This window comes from Chanodichthys erythropterus, chromosome 3 (genome assembly GCF_024489055.1).
Source record: "Chanodichthys erythropterus isolate Z2021 chromosome 3, ASM2448905v1, whole genome shotgun sequence".
NCBI classification, from domain to species: domain Eukaryota; kingdom Metazoa; phylum Chordata; class Actinopteri; order Cypriniformes; family Xenocyprididae; genus Chanodichthys; species Chanodichthys erythropterus.
This window is the reverse complement of record NC_090223.1, coordinates 39,398,295-39,418,496: the sequence shown is the minus strand read 5'-3', so window position 1 is coordinate 39,418,496 and position 20,202 is coordinate 39,398,295. Positions and strand designations below refer to the sequence as shown.

General features: G+C 36.4%; 2 protein-coding genes across 6 annotated transcripts; one reads left to right on the top strand and one right to left on the bottom strand.

Annotated features, from left to right (window-relative positions):
- Positions 1-2,371: 2,371 nt before the first annotated feature.
- Positions 2,372-3,845, bottom strand: mpv17l (MPV17 mitochondrial membrane protein like). The gene is made up of 4 exons (XM_067375291.1): positions 3,445-3,845; positions 3,295-3,365; positions 2,677-2,706; positions 2,372-2,557 (listed from the first exon to the last, which is right to left on the bottom strand). Exons 1-4 carry the CDS (start codon positions 3,746-3,748, stop codon positions 2,372-2,374), a joined length of 591 nt encoding a protein of 196 aa, XP_067231392.1. The 5' UTR covers positions 3,749-3,845.
- A 1,218-nt stretch (positions 3,846-5,063) lies between these two features.
- Positions 5,064-20,200, top strand: pdxdc1 (pyridoxal-dependent decarboxylase domain containing 1). 5 transcript variants are annotated; one of them, XM_067382193.1, is made up of 24 exons: positions 5,064-5,263; positions 6,032-6,105; positions 6,223-6,291; positions 6,457-6,531; positions 7,368-7,514; positions 8,069-8,258; positions 9,352-9,420; positions 10,126-10,204; positions 10,311-10,395; positions 10,538-10,586; positions 10,676-10,777; positions 10,898-11,023; positions 11,140-11,190; positions 13,153-13,233; positions 14,161-14,218; positions 15,109-15,179; positions 15,303-15,408; positions 15,771-15,942; positions 16,213-16,331; positions 16,425-16,546; positions 16,648-16,740; positions 18,291-18,387; positions 18,484-18,582; positions 18,714-20,200. In XM_067382193.1, exons 1-24 carry the CDS (start codon positions 5,243-5,245, stop codon positions 18,941-18,943), a joined length of 2,385 nt encoding a protein of 794 aa, XP_067238294.1. In that variant the 5' UTR covers positions 5,064-5,242; the 3' UTR covers positions 18,944-20,200. The 5 variants fall into 5 exon arrangements, with proteins under 5 accessions (XP_067238294.1, XP_067238293.1, XP_067238295.1 ...); XM_067382192.1 differs by having other exon boundaries at positions 7,365-7,514; XM_067382194.1 differs by having other exon boundaries at positions 5,064-5,276; positions 7,365-7,514.
- Positions 20,201-20,202: the final 2 nt, after the last annotated feature.

Sequence of the window (20,202 nt, the reverse complement as noted above, 5' to 3'; positions counted from 1 at the left end):
ATTTAACACATATAGAATTGGGAAAAATAATCCTTAAGTTTAAATAAAATGTCCTTCAAAGTCTCTAGCAGGGTTGGGGAAAGTTACTTTTTTAAAGTAAGGCATTACAATATTGCATTACTCACTAAAAAGTAACCAATTGCGTAATTAGTTACTTTTTATGCAAACTTTGCAAATGTGCTTTTATTACTTTTGTGTTACTTTTTCTCATATGGACTGAGCTTGCTTGTTTTTTTTTTAATAAAAAAAAAACTGATATTTTTGGCAAATACTTATGTAGCCCCGCCCCTTTTCAGCGTTGCGCTCTTTGTCTTTTGACTTCTGGCTTGTATTTCCACAGCGATCTTATGTATTTATGAATGAACTGCTCATTTTAAAATCCTCCCGTTCTACTGACATTTGTTAAGACACCCGCTTTAAACATTACAATGCTCATGATAACTTTTGTTAACTCTACAACACGTAAATCCACTTCACCAGCTAATTATTCTTCAACAGCGATGCCATAGAAATATACAGGGTTACCGCGAAAACGGAAGTTCAAAGACAATATTCTAAAGATGGCGGCGTGCATTTTTCTCTGGAAAATAAGGTCTATATATCACACCCAAAGTGAAATGAATAAGCCTCAGGCTGAAGGAAGTGCAAATTCATGCTTGTACAGTAGAGAGCGCAGCTCAAACAAACATTTCAGCTGTGCTGCCATTCTGTAGCACAGGAGAATAAAATAAAATAATTTCATAATAGAATTACTTCAGCAATAAAAATAAAAGATGAAACAAATGTCATGTTTATCTATAGTCATTTTTGCTTATTAGTATTAGTTAAATTGGATCATCAAATGTCAGCAGCAAAGACATTGGTTAATAAAGTGAGATTGAATACATAAAGTAGCTATATTTGTGTAATTGAATAAATTAAATTATTTGCAAGTTTTTGTAATATTTTGAGTTTGCATTTCACTGTTTTTATTCATTTTGAGGATCACTGAATCTGTTTTTGTGCACGTGAGATGAGTAAATGCTCACATTTAGTCTAGAACTACAATAACCATCATGTTCACACAAAACGCCTCTGCACTTACTCACGATTCCTCACCGGGGGACAGATGAGGTGTCAGTCAATAAATTGGAAAACAAAGTAACTTGTTGATTTTTTCTTGTAAATGTAAAAGTAATGCATTACTTTACTAGTTACTTGAAAAAAGTAATCTGATTACATAACTTGCATTACTTGTAATATGTGTTAGACTGGTCCTGAGTGTAAAAAAATTTTTAACTTGCTAATGCAACTAAGTGATGCATATCATGCAAATTGCATGTAAGAAATGACAAAGTATTATGGCAACTTGTTATAAAAACAAACCTGAATGAAACACTTTTAATGTTTATTCACACCCTTCTTAATTTGTCTAAAATATCATCCATTTTAAAACCAAAATAAAAAAGCATTTTTGAAACTAAAATGCCAAAGTCATGACATACATGTACCTAATAGAGGATTCAACTGTTATCAGAGGTCATACTTAGAAGACAGAGCGCGCACAGCAGACATTTTTGCCCTTCCAAGATTAGCAAGTGTGTGATCCTGCCTAATCCAACACAGACAATCAGTACCGGAAAAGCTGTTTATCTGTTACCCAGCATCACCCTCAATATCTCATAAAATCTACATTAAGCTGCTGCGTTTCACAATTTTGCATGGTTATACCTCACCTCTCACATACACTTTCATAAAACAGAAACTTTACAACTCATCTACAAACAATCTGATCTAACTAAAATACATTGTGTAAACTGCAGAAAGCAATATATAATCAAAATATATATTTGTAGTCATATACAAATCTTTTGATCACTGCATCCCTTATGAATAAATGTGCATGTTATGTAAACCTTAAAAGTTTCTCTTTGGAGAGATAGTCATGTTTGGAAAAAACACTGTATAGTGTCCCTTTTTTATTATTATTTTTTACAATTTTTCAATAAATTAATAAGGTATTTGGGTTAAATGGCAACCTAATGTCAGAGCTGGATCAAGGGACTGAGGGGAACTGGGGCATAAATGTCACAAGACCCCTCCAAACCACGCAGCAACACTATGCAGTAAAATTTATAAAGACAATTCATTTCCCTTCCATATAAACAAACTGAATAACATAAAATGTAAAACTATACAAAATAAAGTGTTTTTTTTTAGCATAAATATAAATAAAAGGTGTGCACACGTTAATTATAAGTTAATTTAATATAACTTTTAATAAGATCATAACGTGACAAGATTTATAAAAACAGCCTCAATACAGTACCATTGTGGGACAGAACTGTCCAACCGCAAAGGCACAAACTTGTCCATGTGCGCCACTGTATCTCTATTTCTCCTCATCGGTACTGCGAGGTAGAAGCCGTTTTTTGGGGGCCATGACCCAAGCTAAGGCCACTGCTGCTGTCCCATCCCCACTCTGTCGTGAGAAACATAAGAACGTGGCCCACAGGAATGCTGAACAGCCCATAAATGCTGTCCTCAGATAGAGAGGCATCAGAACAAAATTCAGAAACTGCAAGAAAATACAGATTATTCAACATAAATAGTCATAGGATGAGAAAAATGAACAATTCAAGGCAAAGGATCAAGCAGTATTTATGGCATGGCTATGTTATGTGGTGACAGAATTACCTGCATGAATGGCCAATACATTAGTCCGGTCTGAAATGTGAACAAATATATTTAGACTATTAGCCATAATGAATCCTTTAGACCTTTTGGTCTTTGAATATTACACTCAAGTCAGGAGTTCAACACATTAAAGGGATAGTTCACCCAAATATGAAAATTCTGTCATTATTATTATTAACATCATTTACAAAAGAAGATATTTTAAAGAAAATGTTTTCTGGGGTTTTTTCATATGCCACGAATGGGGACTAACAACGATTCTTTGAAATATCTTCTTTTGTGTTCAAAGGAACAAAGAACAGGTTTAAAACAACATGAGGGTGAGTAAATGATGACAGAATTTCATTTTTGGGTGAACTGTCCCTTTAATACACTATTATACATGTTATAATGCTTAATCATAAGTTAATGAAATGTACATATTTAGATTTTAAAAGAAAACCACGCAGGTTTGTATATCTTGCCAAGGACAGTAGAAAATCTAGGCTAAACCTTCGATGGATTTTTCAACTACCATATTTGATGTGGACATTGATGAATTATCCTCTGTAAAAGAGGCTGATCATGGGCTAGCTGGTAAAAGATGACTTCCCTTTGGTGGGTCATCAGTGGGCCTACCTTGTATGTATTAAAAAACTTTTCTCGCCAGTCTGCAAATATGTCCTCTTTACCCTCTAAGAAACTCACACCTGTAAAGAGAAGAGAACTGGGTGACTGCAACAGAACAAACAAACAAGCGTAATATAGTGACTGAGTTGGTATATTTACCTGTGTAGAAGACACTGGTCGCCAAAGGTGAAGCAAAAGTTTGGTCCAAAAGCAGTTTGCGGAGAATCATACTAGCAGATCTTCCCGGGAAACGATGTTCTAAGGCTCGTAACCAGAAGTAATTGAAGTTACCTTGGAAACTCAGAGCAACAATCGCCACGTTTCTCGTGTGCCTCCAGTCCATCTCATCTCTCTGCGCGATGCACTGATGGACGAAATCCCCGCCGGCGAACAGGCATCCGTACAGAGTCACATTACTGATCCAAGGCAATACCTTTGCTCGTTTAAAAAAAGATTTTCTCATGTTCAACAAAACGACGAACTGTTGTATTCTGTAACCTTGATGTCGAATGATGTCGAAGGGCACAAAACAAAACGGTGACCTGACATTGACAGACGGGCGCAGCTAAGCTCATAAAATGACCTTTAGTACAAGTCAAATATTCAATTCATCTCTTTTGTATCTAGTCAGTTTGGTTCAAAAGCTATATTTAAAAGGCACAGTAAATTTACAGGTTAACAGTTTGACAGCTCATTGTGACTCTTGGTGAACATCCTTCGGAAACATTACAAGTTCATTACAAAGCACTGCCACTTAAATCACTTTTGGTTCGGTCCATCTTCTTTAACTTTAAAAGGGACAGCAATGCAAAAGTAAGAATTACGGTTCAATAATCCATTCAGCAATTAAATTAAAAGGTTCCAGCGCGCGTTCATACAGTGATCAGCAGTTTCCCGTTACTTAGTCAGATGCTCAAATCCTACATTAATCTGCCCGCGCGCTCCTGCGCGTTCAAGGGCGGCGCGCTTTGATCTGATCTGTATGTAATGAAGATCGGCCGCGCATACTCAGCAAGACCAGTCACCAGATCTTTATGTTCGTGGTGCGATCAACGTTTACTGAGACTTTTAATGCTTGCAATGTTAATATTTCATATGCTTTAGAGGAAAACTGAAAAAATGACACTCTAGTCATGTTTTTTTCTCTTTTTTTTTGGTGTTGAGATATCTTGTACAACCATGCACTTAATATGCACAAGCTTCCCAAAATGTTTATTTTTCAAATATTTGCTTAATGCCTCAGGTTTTGCATATCCTGTCTGATTCTTGAACGAATCGTTACTTTGTGTTGGATCTTCTCAATGAATCAGCTGAAGAGTCATCTCTGATTCGTAATGAAAAATGGATTATTAAATACCCGAATAACAGCAATAGTTTTATCCATGCACGAATCTAATTTGTTTTTGGTAAATATTAGGTATTTTAATCAATCATGCAAAAAACATTTCAACCATTATGGTTTTAAATGAGTTGTGAGGAGCTCAGTCATAGCTACAACAAACTGAACTTGGACACGTTAATGTTATTTATTTTGGACTTCATCATAAAAGCATGTGATTGACACGCCGAGATGTCAGAGACCACGTGATGACGTAAAAGAATAATTTAATCAAGGTTTTGGAATCTTTTTTTATTTGGTGTTTTGGAACGAACCGTTCGAACGAACCGATTCTATTTGGAGTCCACACGCTACACCGCATCATCGCATGTCTTTGCATTACACCTAAACCAAGAAGCTCGCGCACACTGTAAAGGGGGCGTATGTTTAGGCTACGTCAGCGCTGCCAGCGTGGAGCGGCATGACACCAGGAAGTAACAACTGACTATACAAATAACCAAGAGAAAGGGTACGCGAGGTGGATTTTTTTAGCCTTTTGGATTTGCTTCCCTAAAATACACAGCACGCGACAACACACAGGGACACAGAGAGTCCCTGCAACTGGGTTTTCAACACTGCATGGATAAGCCGCCCGTGAAGGTAACGTAGAAGAGTGCGTATCATTCCCTGAAGGTCTCGCTCGCTCATTTGAGGAAGCTTATTCACTGTCATTGCCATAGGGAGGATGATGCGGAGCTCTCCCGGATTCATTAAAAGCCACAATCGACTATTTGCTATTAGTGCATTAAGCTTGATACTCACTGTCCTTCTTTTTAATGTGAAAGTGAAATTGAGGCTTTACTAGATGGTGGTCTGCAAATCACAAAAGATGGTGGTCTGCAAACCGCTTCCATGTACAAAGTTTAATATCTAAAAACTGAAACAGTCACAGACCAGTTGTGTTGCAAATTCAAGTGTTGTGTTAGAGCAGGATGCGCACGAGATAACCAGATGAGTGCTCGTGTAATGACTCGAGCCGTGTCATCCGACAGGTTTTCATATCCTGAATTTCAGGAATTATACGTGTAGAACAGAGAAAGAGCAACCTGACTAATTTTACACAAGTTGACACAATTTACAAAAAAGGCGTTTATTAAGTCTACAGATAATATTTGTATTATTTATTTAGTGTATTATAATGTTATTTTCACAAATGGACATAGGCCTGGATGTTTTCTTTTTTTCTCTCTCAGTGAAAGTGCCCTACAGGTGAAATATGAGTTTGTTAAAGCCTGAGGGATCTTTTTTTTTTTTTTTTTGATGTGACAAGAAATGTGATATACAGCCATTGTCATCAAGTTTGCTAGCTATGCAGTTTTTGATATGCCTTTCTATGATACCCGTATATATTTTACTGTTTAATTGTAGATGATGGACCCTACACTTGCTGAGATGGGGAACCATCTTTCTGATGCCATGAATATTTTAGAAAGTGGAAAGTTGTAAGACCTTTCACATTACAATATTTTCAGTATTTGTTTTTATTACATTTAAACTGCAATATGTTACATATAACCTGTACCTTTTGTATAACTATAACGTTGTGTGGATTTATTCAGGGTATCTGAAGAAGGCAAAGAAAGAAGAAAGTTGAGTTGGAAAGACATTCCAGGACCCTTACAGGGAGAGTGAGTGAGACTCTTATATTGTAAATCACATTTTACATTTACTGTAATTCTATTGTCATATTTATAAGGTATTTTATGGGGTTTAAAGTCAGTGCATATCAGCTATATTCATAAAAAAATTCTTTCCTTTCTTCTCTTCTTTCTTTTTCCATATATTTCTGATAGTGGACAGGATGTTGTCAGCATACTCCAGCTAGTCCAAAACCTGATGCATGGAGACGATGACCAGCAGGGTCACCGGTAGGTCACTGCATTATGGAGCTGCTTGGTTTGTAGTCCTAAAACCAAGAAACAAATTCCTTATGTTTTTAGAATAGCAGTTTTCAATTTTAGAATAAGATTTATTTTAATAATAAGATTTATTTTTGCGCAGGTGCTTAATTGAAATAATGCTCAATTTTAATAAAAGTAATTGATACTTTTATTCAGCCAGGGTGCATTAAATTGATCAAAATTGACGGTAAAGGCGTTTATAATATTACAAAAGATTTCTATTTCAAATCAGTGCTGTTATCTTGAACTTTCATTCATCAAAGAATCCTAAACAATTATGGTTTCCACAAACAATATTAAACAGCACAACTGTTTTCAACATTGATAATAATAATAAATGTTTCTTCAGCATTAAATCATCATATTAGAATGATTTCTGAAGGATCATGTGACACTGAAGACTGGAGTAATGATGCTGAAAATTTAGCTTTGACATATATTACATTTTAAAATATATTAAAATAGAAAACTGTTCATTTAAATTGTAATAATATTTCACAATATTACTGTTTTACAGTGTTTTTGATCAAATTAATGCAGCATTGGTGAGCATAAGGGACTTCTTCAAAACATAAAATAATCTTACAGATCTTTTACAGACAAACTTTTGAATGGTGGTGTAAATAAATAAATAAATAAAAAAACCCATAAAAGTCTCTTCAAGTAATGTGCCTTTTTTTACTCATTAACTATACCTGAATTAGTCTTAGGGTTGGTCTACAAGTTGCTCCATTATATTGCACCGAGAGCATATGTAAACCCCTCTGTGTGGTGTGATAAAACTATAAATGTCTGTTTAGCAGGATGCAGTATGTCGGAGAGCAGGGACACATGGCTCTGTTGGGACACAGTCTGGCCGCATATATCTCTGTTCTGGAACGAGAAAGATTGAGAAAGCTGACCACCCGCATCCTGTCAGATACCACTCTCTGGCTCTGCAGGCTTTTCAAGTATGTTCAAGTTCTGTCTGTGATCTCCTGTGGTTTCAGGGGATTTTATTCTCCCTGTCATACAAACACTTTTAAGTGATTAAGTGAGATTTATGTTAGAGTATTAATAATGGGCTCCACCTTTGGTTCACCTTAGCTAATTTTATTGGCAAAGCTTAGGAGGCAAAACATTGAGCTTTTTATGATAACAATGACTTAATGAGTGGACAAGGGGAATCTTTGACTTACGGTCTTGTTATCATTTAACACAGATGGTTCATTCTTTAAAACTTTGGTGATTTTTGAAGTAAAGTATTGTATGGTTTTAAAATTTCTATCAAATATTTTGTTTAAGGATGCACTGATATTTTGCCTAATACCAATAAGCAAATAATTATTTTCATGTAATGTCCAGTAAATTATATTAAAATTCTATATACTTTTGTCAAAATAAATAAAACTGCTACTAGGGAATTTAGTTATGACAACATTGTAATTTTATGGAGTAAAAATGGAAATTAATCTTGAGATTTGCTAAATATATTAAAATATTTGAATGAATTCTTTTTTTGTAGATATGAAAATGGCTCCGCATATTACCATGAAGATGACCGCGAGGGGCTGCTGAAGGTGTGTCGTCTAGTTATTAATACTCATTATGAGGAGTACGCTACAGAGGGCTTTACAGTGCTGAGCTCTAAACATCCTGTGATTTACCAAAGTGCTGCATGCAGACCTGGCCTGGGACAACATCTCTGCAGTCAGGTACAATGTCACCTCCACTTCACTTGTCTATGCTGCAGGATATGAAGTGTTTCACATTACCACACTAAATTAAAGGTGCCCTAGATTCAAAAATTTAATTTATCTTGGCATAGTTGAATAACAAGAGTTCAGTACATGGAAATGACATACAGTGAGTCTCAAACTCCATTGTTTCCTCCTTCTTATATAAATCTCATTGTTTAAAAGACCTCTGAAGAACAGGCGAATCTCAACATAACACCGACTGTTACGTAACAGTCGGGGTGTACGCCCCCAATATCTGCATTTTCCAGCCCATGATCCCAACATTATGAAAGGCATTAGACAAGGGCAGCCAGTATTAACGTCTGGATCTGTGCACAGACTAGGTAAGCAAGCAAGAACAATAGTGAAAAATGTCAGATGGAGCAATAATAACTGACATGATCCATGATATCATGATATTTTTAGTGATATTTGTAAATTGTCTTTCTAAATGTTTTATTAGCATGTTGCTAATGTACTGTTAAATGTTGTGAAAGTTACCCTCGTTTATTACTGTATTCACGGAGACAAGAGTCATCGCTATTTTCATTATTAAACACTTGCAGTCTGTATAATTCATAAACACAACTTCATTCTTTATAAATCTCTCCAACAGTGTAGCATTAGCCGTTAGCCATGGAGCACCATCAAACTCATTCAGAATCAAATGTAAACATCCAAATAAATACTGTACTTGTGCGAATAGACATGCTGCATGACGAACACTTTGTAAAGATCCATTTTGAGGGTTATATTAGCTGTGTGAACTTTGTTTATAGCTGTTTAGGGCAAAAACGAGCTCTGTGGGCAGAGAGAACGGGATTTAAAGGGGCCGCACTGCATAAATCGGCGCGTTTATAATGATGCCGCAAAATAGTCTGTTAAGAAAATTAATTAAAAAAAATCTATGGGGTATTTTGAGATGAAACTTCACAGACACATTCAGGGGACACCTTATATTACATCTTTTGAAAACATGTTCTTGGGCACCTTTAAAAAAATGTGTGTGTGTGTGCGCGCGTGTTTATGTGTAGTGGTGGATTTGACAACTTTTTTGTTTTCTTTTCAGCTAGGACTGCCTCTGTCAAGTCTTTGCATTGTGCCCTGTAACACCATGTTCGGCTCCTTGCACCAAATGGTAGGAATTTGTCTTTTTTTAAGTACTGAAGGGAATTATAGCATACCGTTCAAAAGTTTGGGCTTGGTAAGATTTTTCAAAATGTTTTTGTCAATTTATTTGATCAAAAATGCAGTAAAATAATTGATTTTTGTTTTAATATATTTTAAAGTCTAATTTATTCCTGTAATAAAAGCTGAATTTTCAGCATCATTACTCCAGTCTTCAGTGTCACATGATCCTTCACAAATCATTCTAATATGATGATTTGATGCTCAAGAAACATTTTTTATTATTGTCAATGTTGAAAACTGTTCTACTGGTTTATATTTTGGTGGAAACCATGATACATTTGATCAGGATTCTTTGATTTAATAGAAAGTTCAAAAGAACAGCATTAATTTGAAATGGAAATCTTTTGTAATTTTATAAATGCCTTACTGTCACTTTTAATAAGTTTAATTTTTCCATGCTGAATAAAAGTATTTCTTTAAAAAAATCATACTGATCCCAAACATTTGAATGATAGTGTACATTTAAGAACAAATTCAAACCAAGTAAAAGATAAAACGAGGAATTTGTGCGCATTATAACACATTACATAGATAACAAATTAAATAGAAAGACAAATGGAATTAAAACTCTCTGTTCAGAAATGTGTGAATAATGAAACAGTGTTGATGAAATGAATAAAAGATGAGTTATATAGTGTTTTTCTCTTCACAGGATGTTGCATTGCTTGACAAGCTCATCAAAGATGATCGCGAATCAGGGAAAGTTCCACTGCTGTTGATAGCGAATGCTGGTCGGTTTGCTATAACACCTTATTTATTCAAACAGCTTAGTTTTTTGAATGCATTTGTTGATATTCGGTTTTGCAGGTGATCATTAAAATGTAGTTAATCTCTCAGGAACGCCAGGTGCAGGTCACACAGACAAACTCAGTCGCCTGAAAGAGCTCTGCGCTCAGTACGACATGTGGCTCCATGTGGAGGGGTTGGTATCAGCTGGTCTATTTTTGTATTTCCTCTTTTGTTTGAGGAACAACACATATATACATATAAATAGACTTGATATTTTATCTATGTTGTTAATATTTATTGTTGTTTAAGTTGACATTCTGTGGCGTTCTTTTCAGGGTTAATTTGGCAACGCTTGCTCTTGGTCAGGCCTCCTCCACTGTCACGGTATGTTGTGGGTTTTTTAGCACTCAAATGCATGCATTTGTTTCCTGTTGTCCAGAATATGCTCTTATTTTTTCGCTCTCGCTATCAAGGCGGCCACCAAGTGTGATAGTATGACTTTAACTCCAGGCCCGTGGTTGGGTCTGCCGGCTGTGCCTGCCGTCACTCTTTACAGACATGAGGATCCGGCAATGGTAAGTTGAAACGTTACTATAACTACCAATCATCGTTACACAGCACATCATATCCAGAGTTGTGATCATACAGTGTGCAAATGCCTCATGCTCTTTGTCCTCCCTGCCGGTTGGGGGCAGTCTCTTGCAGCAGGTCTGACCTCCAGCCAACCGGTGGAGAAGCTTCGGGCTTTGCCTCTTTGGCTGTCCCTTCAGTACCTCGGGCATGATGGGATTGTTGAGAGGATTAAGCATGCCTCACAGCTAGTGAGTACCCTGCCAACTTCATTTAGATAATCCCATGCACTGGAGTGGGCGTAAAGTACTTTAAACCTTACAAGAATTGCTCTGACCTTGTTGGGAATTGTTCTGTTTCCCTGTAGAGTCAACAGCTTTTGGAGCATTTGAAGACACTGGCTTCAATAAAAACCTCGGTAGGTGAACTTGTCTTGATCCATTCAGATGTATGTCGGTACAGAGTATTTTAGAGTTACACCACAGTCCCCACAAATAAGTATGTGAATTGAAAAGTATCTGAAGCTTCAATCAATATTTCCTCTGTCCTGAGTTGGTGTTGCTCCATCTATTTAATGACAGTTCTGTCTTTACTCGCCCCATGTTGTTCCAAACCCATATGAATTTTTCTTCCATGGAACATTTGAGGAATTTTCACACTTTTAATATTAAAAGTAGTTCATGTGAACATCTAAGTGTACTCAAATGTACTATTTTGAGACACCATGAATATGAACTAAAATATGCTTTTAACATACTATCATTCTAACTAAAAATGTATTTAGTTACCACTTGTAGTACACTTGAACCCATCTTTCATACAGAGATGGGTTCAAGTGTACTACAAGTGGTAACTAAATACATTTTTTTAATACAGAGATAGTGTGTTAAAAGCACATTTTAGCTCATATTCATGGTGTTCTTAAGATTATCTTAAGAAGTACTAAAGAAGAATTTTTAGTATTTTAAGTACAATATTACTGTGTGTAAAAGAGAGCATTTTAAGTACATTATAGAAATGTACTTTTTTTTCACCTGTGATGGTCTGTTGTCACACAAAACTATCATATGGCAGTGTTGTTATTGTTAACTAAAGGTAAAACTATTAAAAATCATTCATTGAAATAAAGCTATAAATATTAGAAAAACTTAACTTTAAATGAAAATTAGAGATGTTGCTTTGCAAACTAACTGAAATAAAATGTTTGTTGAAATATTAGCAAAAAAAAGAAATGAAAATGACAAGCACATAAAATTACTAAAACTTAAAGCAGAACTAAGTAACTTTTTTTACCTCCATAAATAGTTTTCTAAGTCCTTACGATGGTTAATTGACTTCTAGTGGTGTGTTTGAGGCACTAACCCCCTCTGGCACGTCTACGCCAGAAAACAGCACTTGCAAGTTGAGCTTCGCCGACCCGACACAATCTCACCTCATGTTCACGTTCACGCGAGAGTGACAAAATGCTTTACGGTAATTCAAAAACAATGTATATATCATGACTTTATAAGACAATTTCGAAAAGATTTCTTGTACTGTATTTGCAAAACTACTGCGCTGGCGAGTGTTGTAGTCGTTGTAGTCCAGAGCTGCGCTTGGAGTATTTATGACAGTGTGATTCACTGAAGGAAACTGTAGGGGGAGCTTCACAAATCTTACTGAGTTCCGCTTTAAACTAAAACTAAAAAAAGCTTACTCAAAATATAAAAAAAATGCTATAATTGTTTATGAATAAAACTCAAATAACAGTGTTGTATGGCTTCTGAAGGTATAAAATAATAGCACATGAGTCCACTACTTTTTAGATACCTCTATTGTGCTTTTTTTAATTTTGGAGTTCGACAGCCCCAGTTCCCATTCACTTTCATTATATGGGAAAGAGCAGTCACGATATGATTTTAAATATTTACCTATTGTGTTCCACGGAAGAAAGAAAGTTAAACAGGTTGGGAATGACTTGAAGGTGAGTAAATGACCAACTCTTCATTTACTAGTGAACTATTCCTTTAAAATCTTGATCTCATTTAAAACCATACAGTATCACAGTGCTGAAAATGAATCTATGAGCTACATTTTGTAGATATTATTTACTTTATTTACTTTTTTTTTTTAATTTGCAAATTTAAATGTCAGTGGCCCAGTTTTTCCTTTCAGTCAGAGAATCTAGGCTAAAATCTTAAAAGCAAACACCTCTGTTCTGTGTCACCACCATTAGGATATCCTTGACAGTGAGGTGTCTCTCCTCGAGGCTTTGTGCATGGTAAAGAGCGGAGTGTTCGTCATATGTATGTTGGCGGTGTGGTTTGTGACAGTCAGCAATGTGTGCAGCTCTTATTCTGTATACATAGTGTGTTAGTGAGCGTGGGTACCTTGGTTTCAGGATGTGGTGTCTCATTCCCGGGTCCCTCCCATCTCCGGGGGCTCGCTGCGGGACGTGCTGGGCTCTCTTATACTCTCTATTGTAGGTGGGACCAACCCTCTGCCTGCTTGATCCCACTCCTTCTCCCTTTCACTTGCGCTATTTCTCCACTGTTCCCTCCCTCACCATGTCCACCCATAAGTGCTGGTGCTCAGTATAAAGGCTTTTATTCATGTAAAGGCCTCCCAGTGCTACAGGCATGTGCAAACAACATTTAGGAAATGTCACTTCACAGAGCTTGATGACTTGTTGGGCATCAATGCTGGACCTCGCTTTAGAGCAATGATGAGCCATCACGGGAAACGAGCAGAATTATTTAACATGGCCTTTGTGAGAGATGGAGCAAAATTAAACAGTGATGTTCCTGTGTGTAATACTAACACTCATCTTATAAGAGATTGTTCAGAGTAAAGTTATTCATACATTAGCTACAACTATATAGCTATAACAGGAACCACGGTACAACGTTTATTTAATGTTTTTAAGAGGCTCAATGAGGTCATTTGTTCATAAAACAAATCTTACATTTGTTTAAAGGGCAGAAAAGAGTCACTTGGATGATATTTTTAAGGTTTTACTTTCTTAATTTATGTCTGTGGTGGTTAGACTTTTGTTCATGAAAATGTCCATTAATCATGAGTGAAGCATCATTTAATAACTATAATAATGGGCATTTCATAAGCTAAATTACAACAAAGGTTCCGGCATCACAAAGACATTCCAGCAGCACTAATGCATGACTTTAGGTCATGTGCTACATTGTCCAGATTGGCCTGTTGAACCTGTAGCTAGCAAACAAAAAGCCTCTCCATGACATTGCATCACAACATTTAAACACTAAACCAGTTTTCACAATAACATGGTAGTGCTCACAGCATGACATTAAGGCTTCCTGTAATAAATGCTCAGATGTGTCACAGGTGTTTCGAGACCCCATCCCCACCCTCTGTGTCTCTCTGATGTTTGTAGGTGGACGATGAACTCAATTCTCCAGTGGTGGTGTTCAGGTTTTCACAAGACAGTGCTCGTAAGTTTCCTTTCCTCGGTTTTGTATGTGGTTATATATATATAATATAAATTAAAAATACAGTAAAATCAGTAATATTGTGAAATATTATTACAATTTAAAATAACTGTTTTCTATTTGAAAATATTTGAAAATGTAATTTATTCCTGTGATGCAAAGCTGAATTTTCAGCATCATTACTCTAATCTTAAGAAATCATTTTAATATGCTGATTTGCTGCTCAAGAAACATTTATTGTGCACCGATGTACAAAATATTTGTGTACAATATACTTTGATGAATAGAAAGTTCAAACGAACAGCGTTTATTTGAAATATAAACTGTTATTACATTTTAAATGTCTTTACTCTCACTTTTGATTGATTTTAATGCATCCTTGCTGAAAAAAAATATTAATTTCTTTAAATTCTTCTCAAAAACATAAAAAATCTTACTGACCCCAAACTTTTGAACGGTAGTGTATAATGCTACAGAAGCTTTGTATTTCAGATAAATGCTGTTCTTTTGAACTTTCTATTCATCAAGGAATCCTGAAAAAAAAAAAGTACACAACTGTTTTCAACACTGAAAATAATCATAAATGTTTCTTGAGCAGCAGATCAGCATATTAGAATGATTTCTGAAGGATCATGTGACACTGAAGACTGGAGTAATGATGCTGAAAATTCAGCTTTGATCACAGGAATAAATTACACTTTAAAATATTTTATGATAGAAAACTGTTCTTTGAAATTGTAATAATATTTCATCATAATATAATTGTTTATTGTTTATTCAAACTTCTAGTGGTGTGTGTGTGATATATATATAATAATAATAATAACAATAATAACAGATTATATATATATATATATATATAATCTGTAACAGGCAAAAACTCTCATTTTCAGCCTCGAGTGGTGGCTCAGTAGAAGGATATTTTGCGGGAGAGAGAGATATCCTTGATGCCCTTAACAGATGGGTAAATGCTTTTCTCACTAACAGTATATTATAGGAAATAAGTAGTCTGTGAGCATGTAAGCAGAGCGACCTATATATACTGTAGATGCTTTTCTGACCTGACTACTTTGATCTTATTTGTCAGTTGGGTGAGCAGTTGGTGCAGCAGGTGCCCCTCAGTGGCGTAGATGTGGTTGAGCTGGAAGATGAGGGCACATGTGTTCGTTTCAGCCCCCTAATGACTGCTGCAGGTAAGACATTTGGGAGATAATTAAAAATCTGGAATGCTAACACAATGTTCAGGCCCAAGCCATATTGACTAAAGAACTGTTGCTGGAGACAAACTGGGGCGGAGCTTGTCTTATAATTATGTGGGTTAAACTAAGAATAATATATATTGTTGCTTGCAATAAAACTAATTTTGTCAGAATACATGTCTACATTTGAATGCCCATGAAAACAAACAAACGTATCATTCTGAGCATGGCAAGTGAAAGCTGTTTTCTTTGCCCAAAAGGTCCCACACATTTTTAACAGGCTTATACAGTCTGGAGACCCAATTCATGTTACAGTGTTCATGCTGACAATGGTGGTGGTATGTGTGTGTGTGTAGCTCTTGGCACTCAGGAGAATGATGTGGCTGCACTGGTGGAGAAGCTGGGAGAGATTATTCCTGTGCTGAGCTGCACTCTACGCTTCAGACAGGACTTCAAGGATGAGGTGCTTCAGCAAACTTTACTCTCATACATTGATGACCTGAGCTGGCCTGGTCTTGGAGTTGTGAGGTGAGACTCTGGAGTTAAACTCTTTACAGGACATTTTACATTACGTTCATACATTTGACAGATGCTGTTACACAAATTGCATTTTATACATTTAGTGAGTTCTCTGGGAATCAAAAGCATGACCTAAACTGCCAGTTGAGTAACAGGAACAAGCTACAGGATACATTGACCCTAATATCAGATATTCCCACATTACGAGAAATAAGGACATTTTTACTTATTGCATGTTTCCACAGTCCCTGACAGGTTCTTTTGTTTGTTTTTCATCAGGTATGAGCCCAGAAACACAGACCTTGATGAAGAGAAGAGACAACAAAGGGTGGAGAAGATCAACAGTGAATTGCTTAAGAAACTGATGGAGCTTGATACAGACCTGGAGTTCTCTGGTGGTAAATAACTAATGGTCCCACGATTGACTGTTGTAGCATTGCTTTTAAATTCACATGAATTTAAAAACCTCAAAACTACTGTCTTGTGTCCAGGTCCTGAGTTTGGTGAGGAAACAAATTGCATATTTATTGGAATGGCAACAGAAGACCTGGATGTGGCAGAGCTGGTGGAAACTATAGGATCTGTCGGAAGAGACATTGAGGAAAGTGGAAAGGTATTCATTCATTTTTTGTTATTTATTTTGGACAGGTTTTTAATAATTTGACACTGAAAATCAGATAAATAATTAGAAATAATGCATCTGTTTGTGTCTAGTTGTTTGAGAACATGACTGAGGTTGTGAGAAGAGGCATTCAGGAAGCTGAGCTGCAGCTTCAGAAAGCAAATGAAGAGAAACTTATGGAGGAGGTGAGTGTATTTGTGTAAGTGGACAGTGGGGTCCAAAAGTCTGAGATCAAAACAATCTACTTTAAACCTGAAAATAAACAAATTTCAGGATTTTGAAACTTTCTGCAAGTTCCTGCACTTGATTTCTTGGACAAATAAGTAAATATGGCCCTACTCTGGTATTAAGATGCTTTTTGGTCGATCGGATCACAAGTGGATGAGGGAGACACATTCCCGTTTACACCTGGTATTTTAATCCATCTCTTTTTTCCACTTTCAACCACTCCTTCCCTGATTTCTTCAAGGGGAGGGTCTATGGGCGGGTAAATGTATGGGCTTTTTCAGATCTTACGATCTAATGGACGAAATAAGCTCACGCAATTTGAATGTGAAAAGACGACAGGGAAACACAGAAAGAGCAGCAGCTTTCGTTTCTGCTCTGATAGCCACAAGATCAGAGAGAACATAGTGAATGTGTATTTAGAAATCAGGAATGGTGAGAGAACATTGTGCTTGGTACATTTTTAGCTGACAAAGTTTAAATCCTGTCTGGTTAGCTCACTTTCCATAGTGTTTACTCATTAGGTCAGTAGGCGGTCTTTTCTGGCTGTTCGACCACATGAGCGTTTACACTACGAAAACAATCTGGTTGAATGCGTTTTCAACTATCTCTGGAAGTGGTTGAAAGTGGAAAAGCTCAAAACGTTTTTAGACCCCATTTACACCAAAGTTTAGTGCCGTCCACTTGTGATCCAATCAACCAAACTCATCTTAAAAGTGCTACAGAGGATGTTTTGTTTTATACATTTTTGCAATATTACTTGAAACTGTCTTTACTAACTGATAAAAGACTATTTATTAGGTGCACTGAAAGGAATAATAATAATATACATCATCTGTGCACAAGGTAGGACCTTAAAAACATCAGCCAATCGTTTACGTGATCATCGCATAAACGATTGGTCCTCTGGCTTGTCAATCACTGCCGTGACGTTCCTTGTGAGAGACCAGTAACTTTCCACACTCCACAGGCGCCACATGCAATGTTTTTGTCAGGAGACAGGAGTAACAACTGCAGATTATGAGTCCGACATAATGAATCCACTAACACGACACAGCGAATGCCGGTGGTAAACACTCGTGTTCCTTCGAAGGAGGGGGGTTGTTCTTACGCATGCGCTCATTTCAAAAACTCAGTAACAGTCTTTGGTTTCTCAGTCGACGAAAAGATCCTCTTTAGCACCTTTAATACCAGGTGTAAACAGGGCCTATGTGACATTGATCATGTGACTCTTTATTCAGATGGTCAAATGTTCTTGTTTCCATTGAAGATGCTCTTTATATCATTCTCAAATCAAAAAAGAGAACCTGATCATCATGTTTTACAATAAACAAGAGAGACAAACCAAATAGACTAGATGATAGATAATTATATAATTTTTCATAAATAATGTTAATAATGACATTATGAATACATATATTTAATCAAAAAATATTTTCACTAGTGGTGTCAAACATTTGGACCACACTGTATGTGTTCTGTGTGTAATTTTTCTCCATTTATTTTTCAGGGTGTACTTCGACAAATTCCTCTAGTGGGCTCTGTGCTTAACTGGTTCTCCCCGGTTCAGGCCTCTGTCAAAGGAAGAACTTTTAACCTAGCTGAAGGTACTTTTGTGCTAAAAAAAAAAATATTTTTTCTGACGAAATTGTCAAGAGAACTTGTAGTTGTCAGGTTTGTATAGTGTCTATTTTTCTCCATAGGTTGTCTGGACAGCACTGAGCCTGTCTATTCCATAAAAGCCCAGATGAATAAAGAAGCTTCCCCTGATTCCCCCAAGTCAAGCACCAAACGGTTTCCAGGTAACGGTAATATCTTGATCTAAAATCAGTGTGGCCCTAATTACCCGGTGTCCACAAAATAATTAAATCACATATGGTCTTTAATTGATGTTCACAGCACTCTCAGGTTAATCATACCATGTGATTCACAGGCCAGAAACTCTTCCGGCGGCATGGAGCCGGCTCAGACTCTATCAGTGACACCAGCTCTGTCAGCCAGCTCGAAGAATCGTTCAGGGAAACGGCACACGTGCAGGCCACTGATGCGGATGAGGCAGAGGTCCCTCAGGAGCTTCCTGCACACATACCGGAGGAAACGGCTTCCTCAGACCAGCGTGTGCCGGAGGGACAAGAGACAGAGAGTGTAGAGACCCTTAGATAAGACCACTCCTAAACGGTTGCTCATGAGGTTTGCTCTATAAATCAGAGGAATATGCGTCCATGACCTTGATGCCTTTGAGCAAACCACTTTTGAAAAAAAAGAAAAGAAAAAAGAAGCAGCTTTAAATGGAAATAACAAAACACTGGAATTTCATGAAAATAATGTCTAAATATATGTCTAAAATTCACATCCCTTATTGTTAGTTATTAAATCATCAATTGCACATTTTTTTTAAATTTGGTTAATCATATATTTTAGGGTCTCCTCACAGTAATTTATGTGCACTGCCAGTATATCCTTCCATTATGGGTGACAGTACTTACGTTTTGATTTTGAACGTTTATCTTTGTCATCTACAGGCCTGTCTGACAGGTTTTCTGATCCGTTTCCACACACTATTTACACAACGAAAGGGCTATTGTGGCCTTACCGTCATGATTATTAGTGTCAAAATGTCTTGTTTGCCAAAAGCTGGTTTTGTTTTATGTACTCTCCATAGGCAGAGTTATAAGAAGGAAAGGCGATGCTTGAAGACTCATGCAGCTGTTTCTAATCAAAAGATAGCCTTATTGCACTTTTATGTACAGAATGTCACACTTTAATCAGAACAGCAGAATATTTATTTATTCTATTAATAATTCTCTTGGAGGACATTAGGTTATTTAGAAAGGAGAGTAACATTTGTTATGTCTAAAATAAGTTAAAATCAATCAGATACCCATCCAGCACTTTTGGCTTAACCAATAGTGACATGATTATTAGACTGTTCTCACTGTGAAGAATGTTTCAGAGATGTCTCTTTGAGTAATTGTTACATTTTGTTTTGGATGTTTATGATGGCTAAACATAATGTACTGAAATGAAGATCCTTATTTGTTGTTTACACCGATGTTAATTGTTTTAGCACACAGAAAGCATTCTGCTACTGGGGAAATGATGTAAGTCCATTTAGTGTAAGAATATTGTGTGAATTACACATTCACTACAGCTAGATCACGTCCATCCATATAGTTTTTTTTTTTTCTCTGTTTTGGGCATAAAGTGCTCTTTTCGTAAATGTGCTTCCTTACTGAATAATGTAATTGTAGATCTGGTCATCTCTTTCAAAATGATTCTGTCTTGACTGGTGCAATAAATCATTGGGATTTTCTTTTTTGGGACATGAGTACTGACTTGAATTTGTCAAAAATAAGAATATAGTGGTTTTTATAATTACAATTTTATTTTACAATGAGCAGTTATGTAAATGACAATAAAGA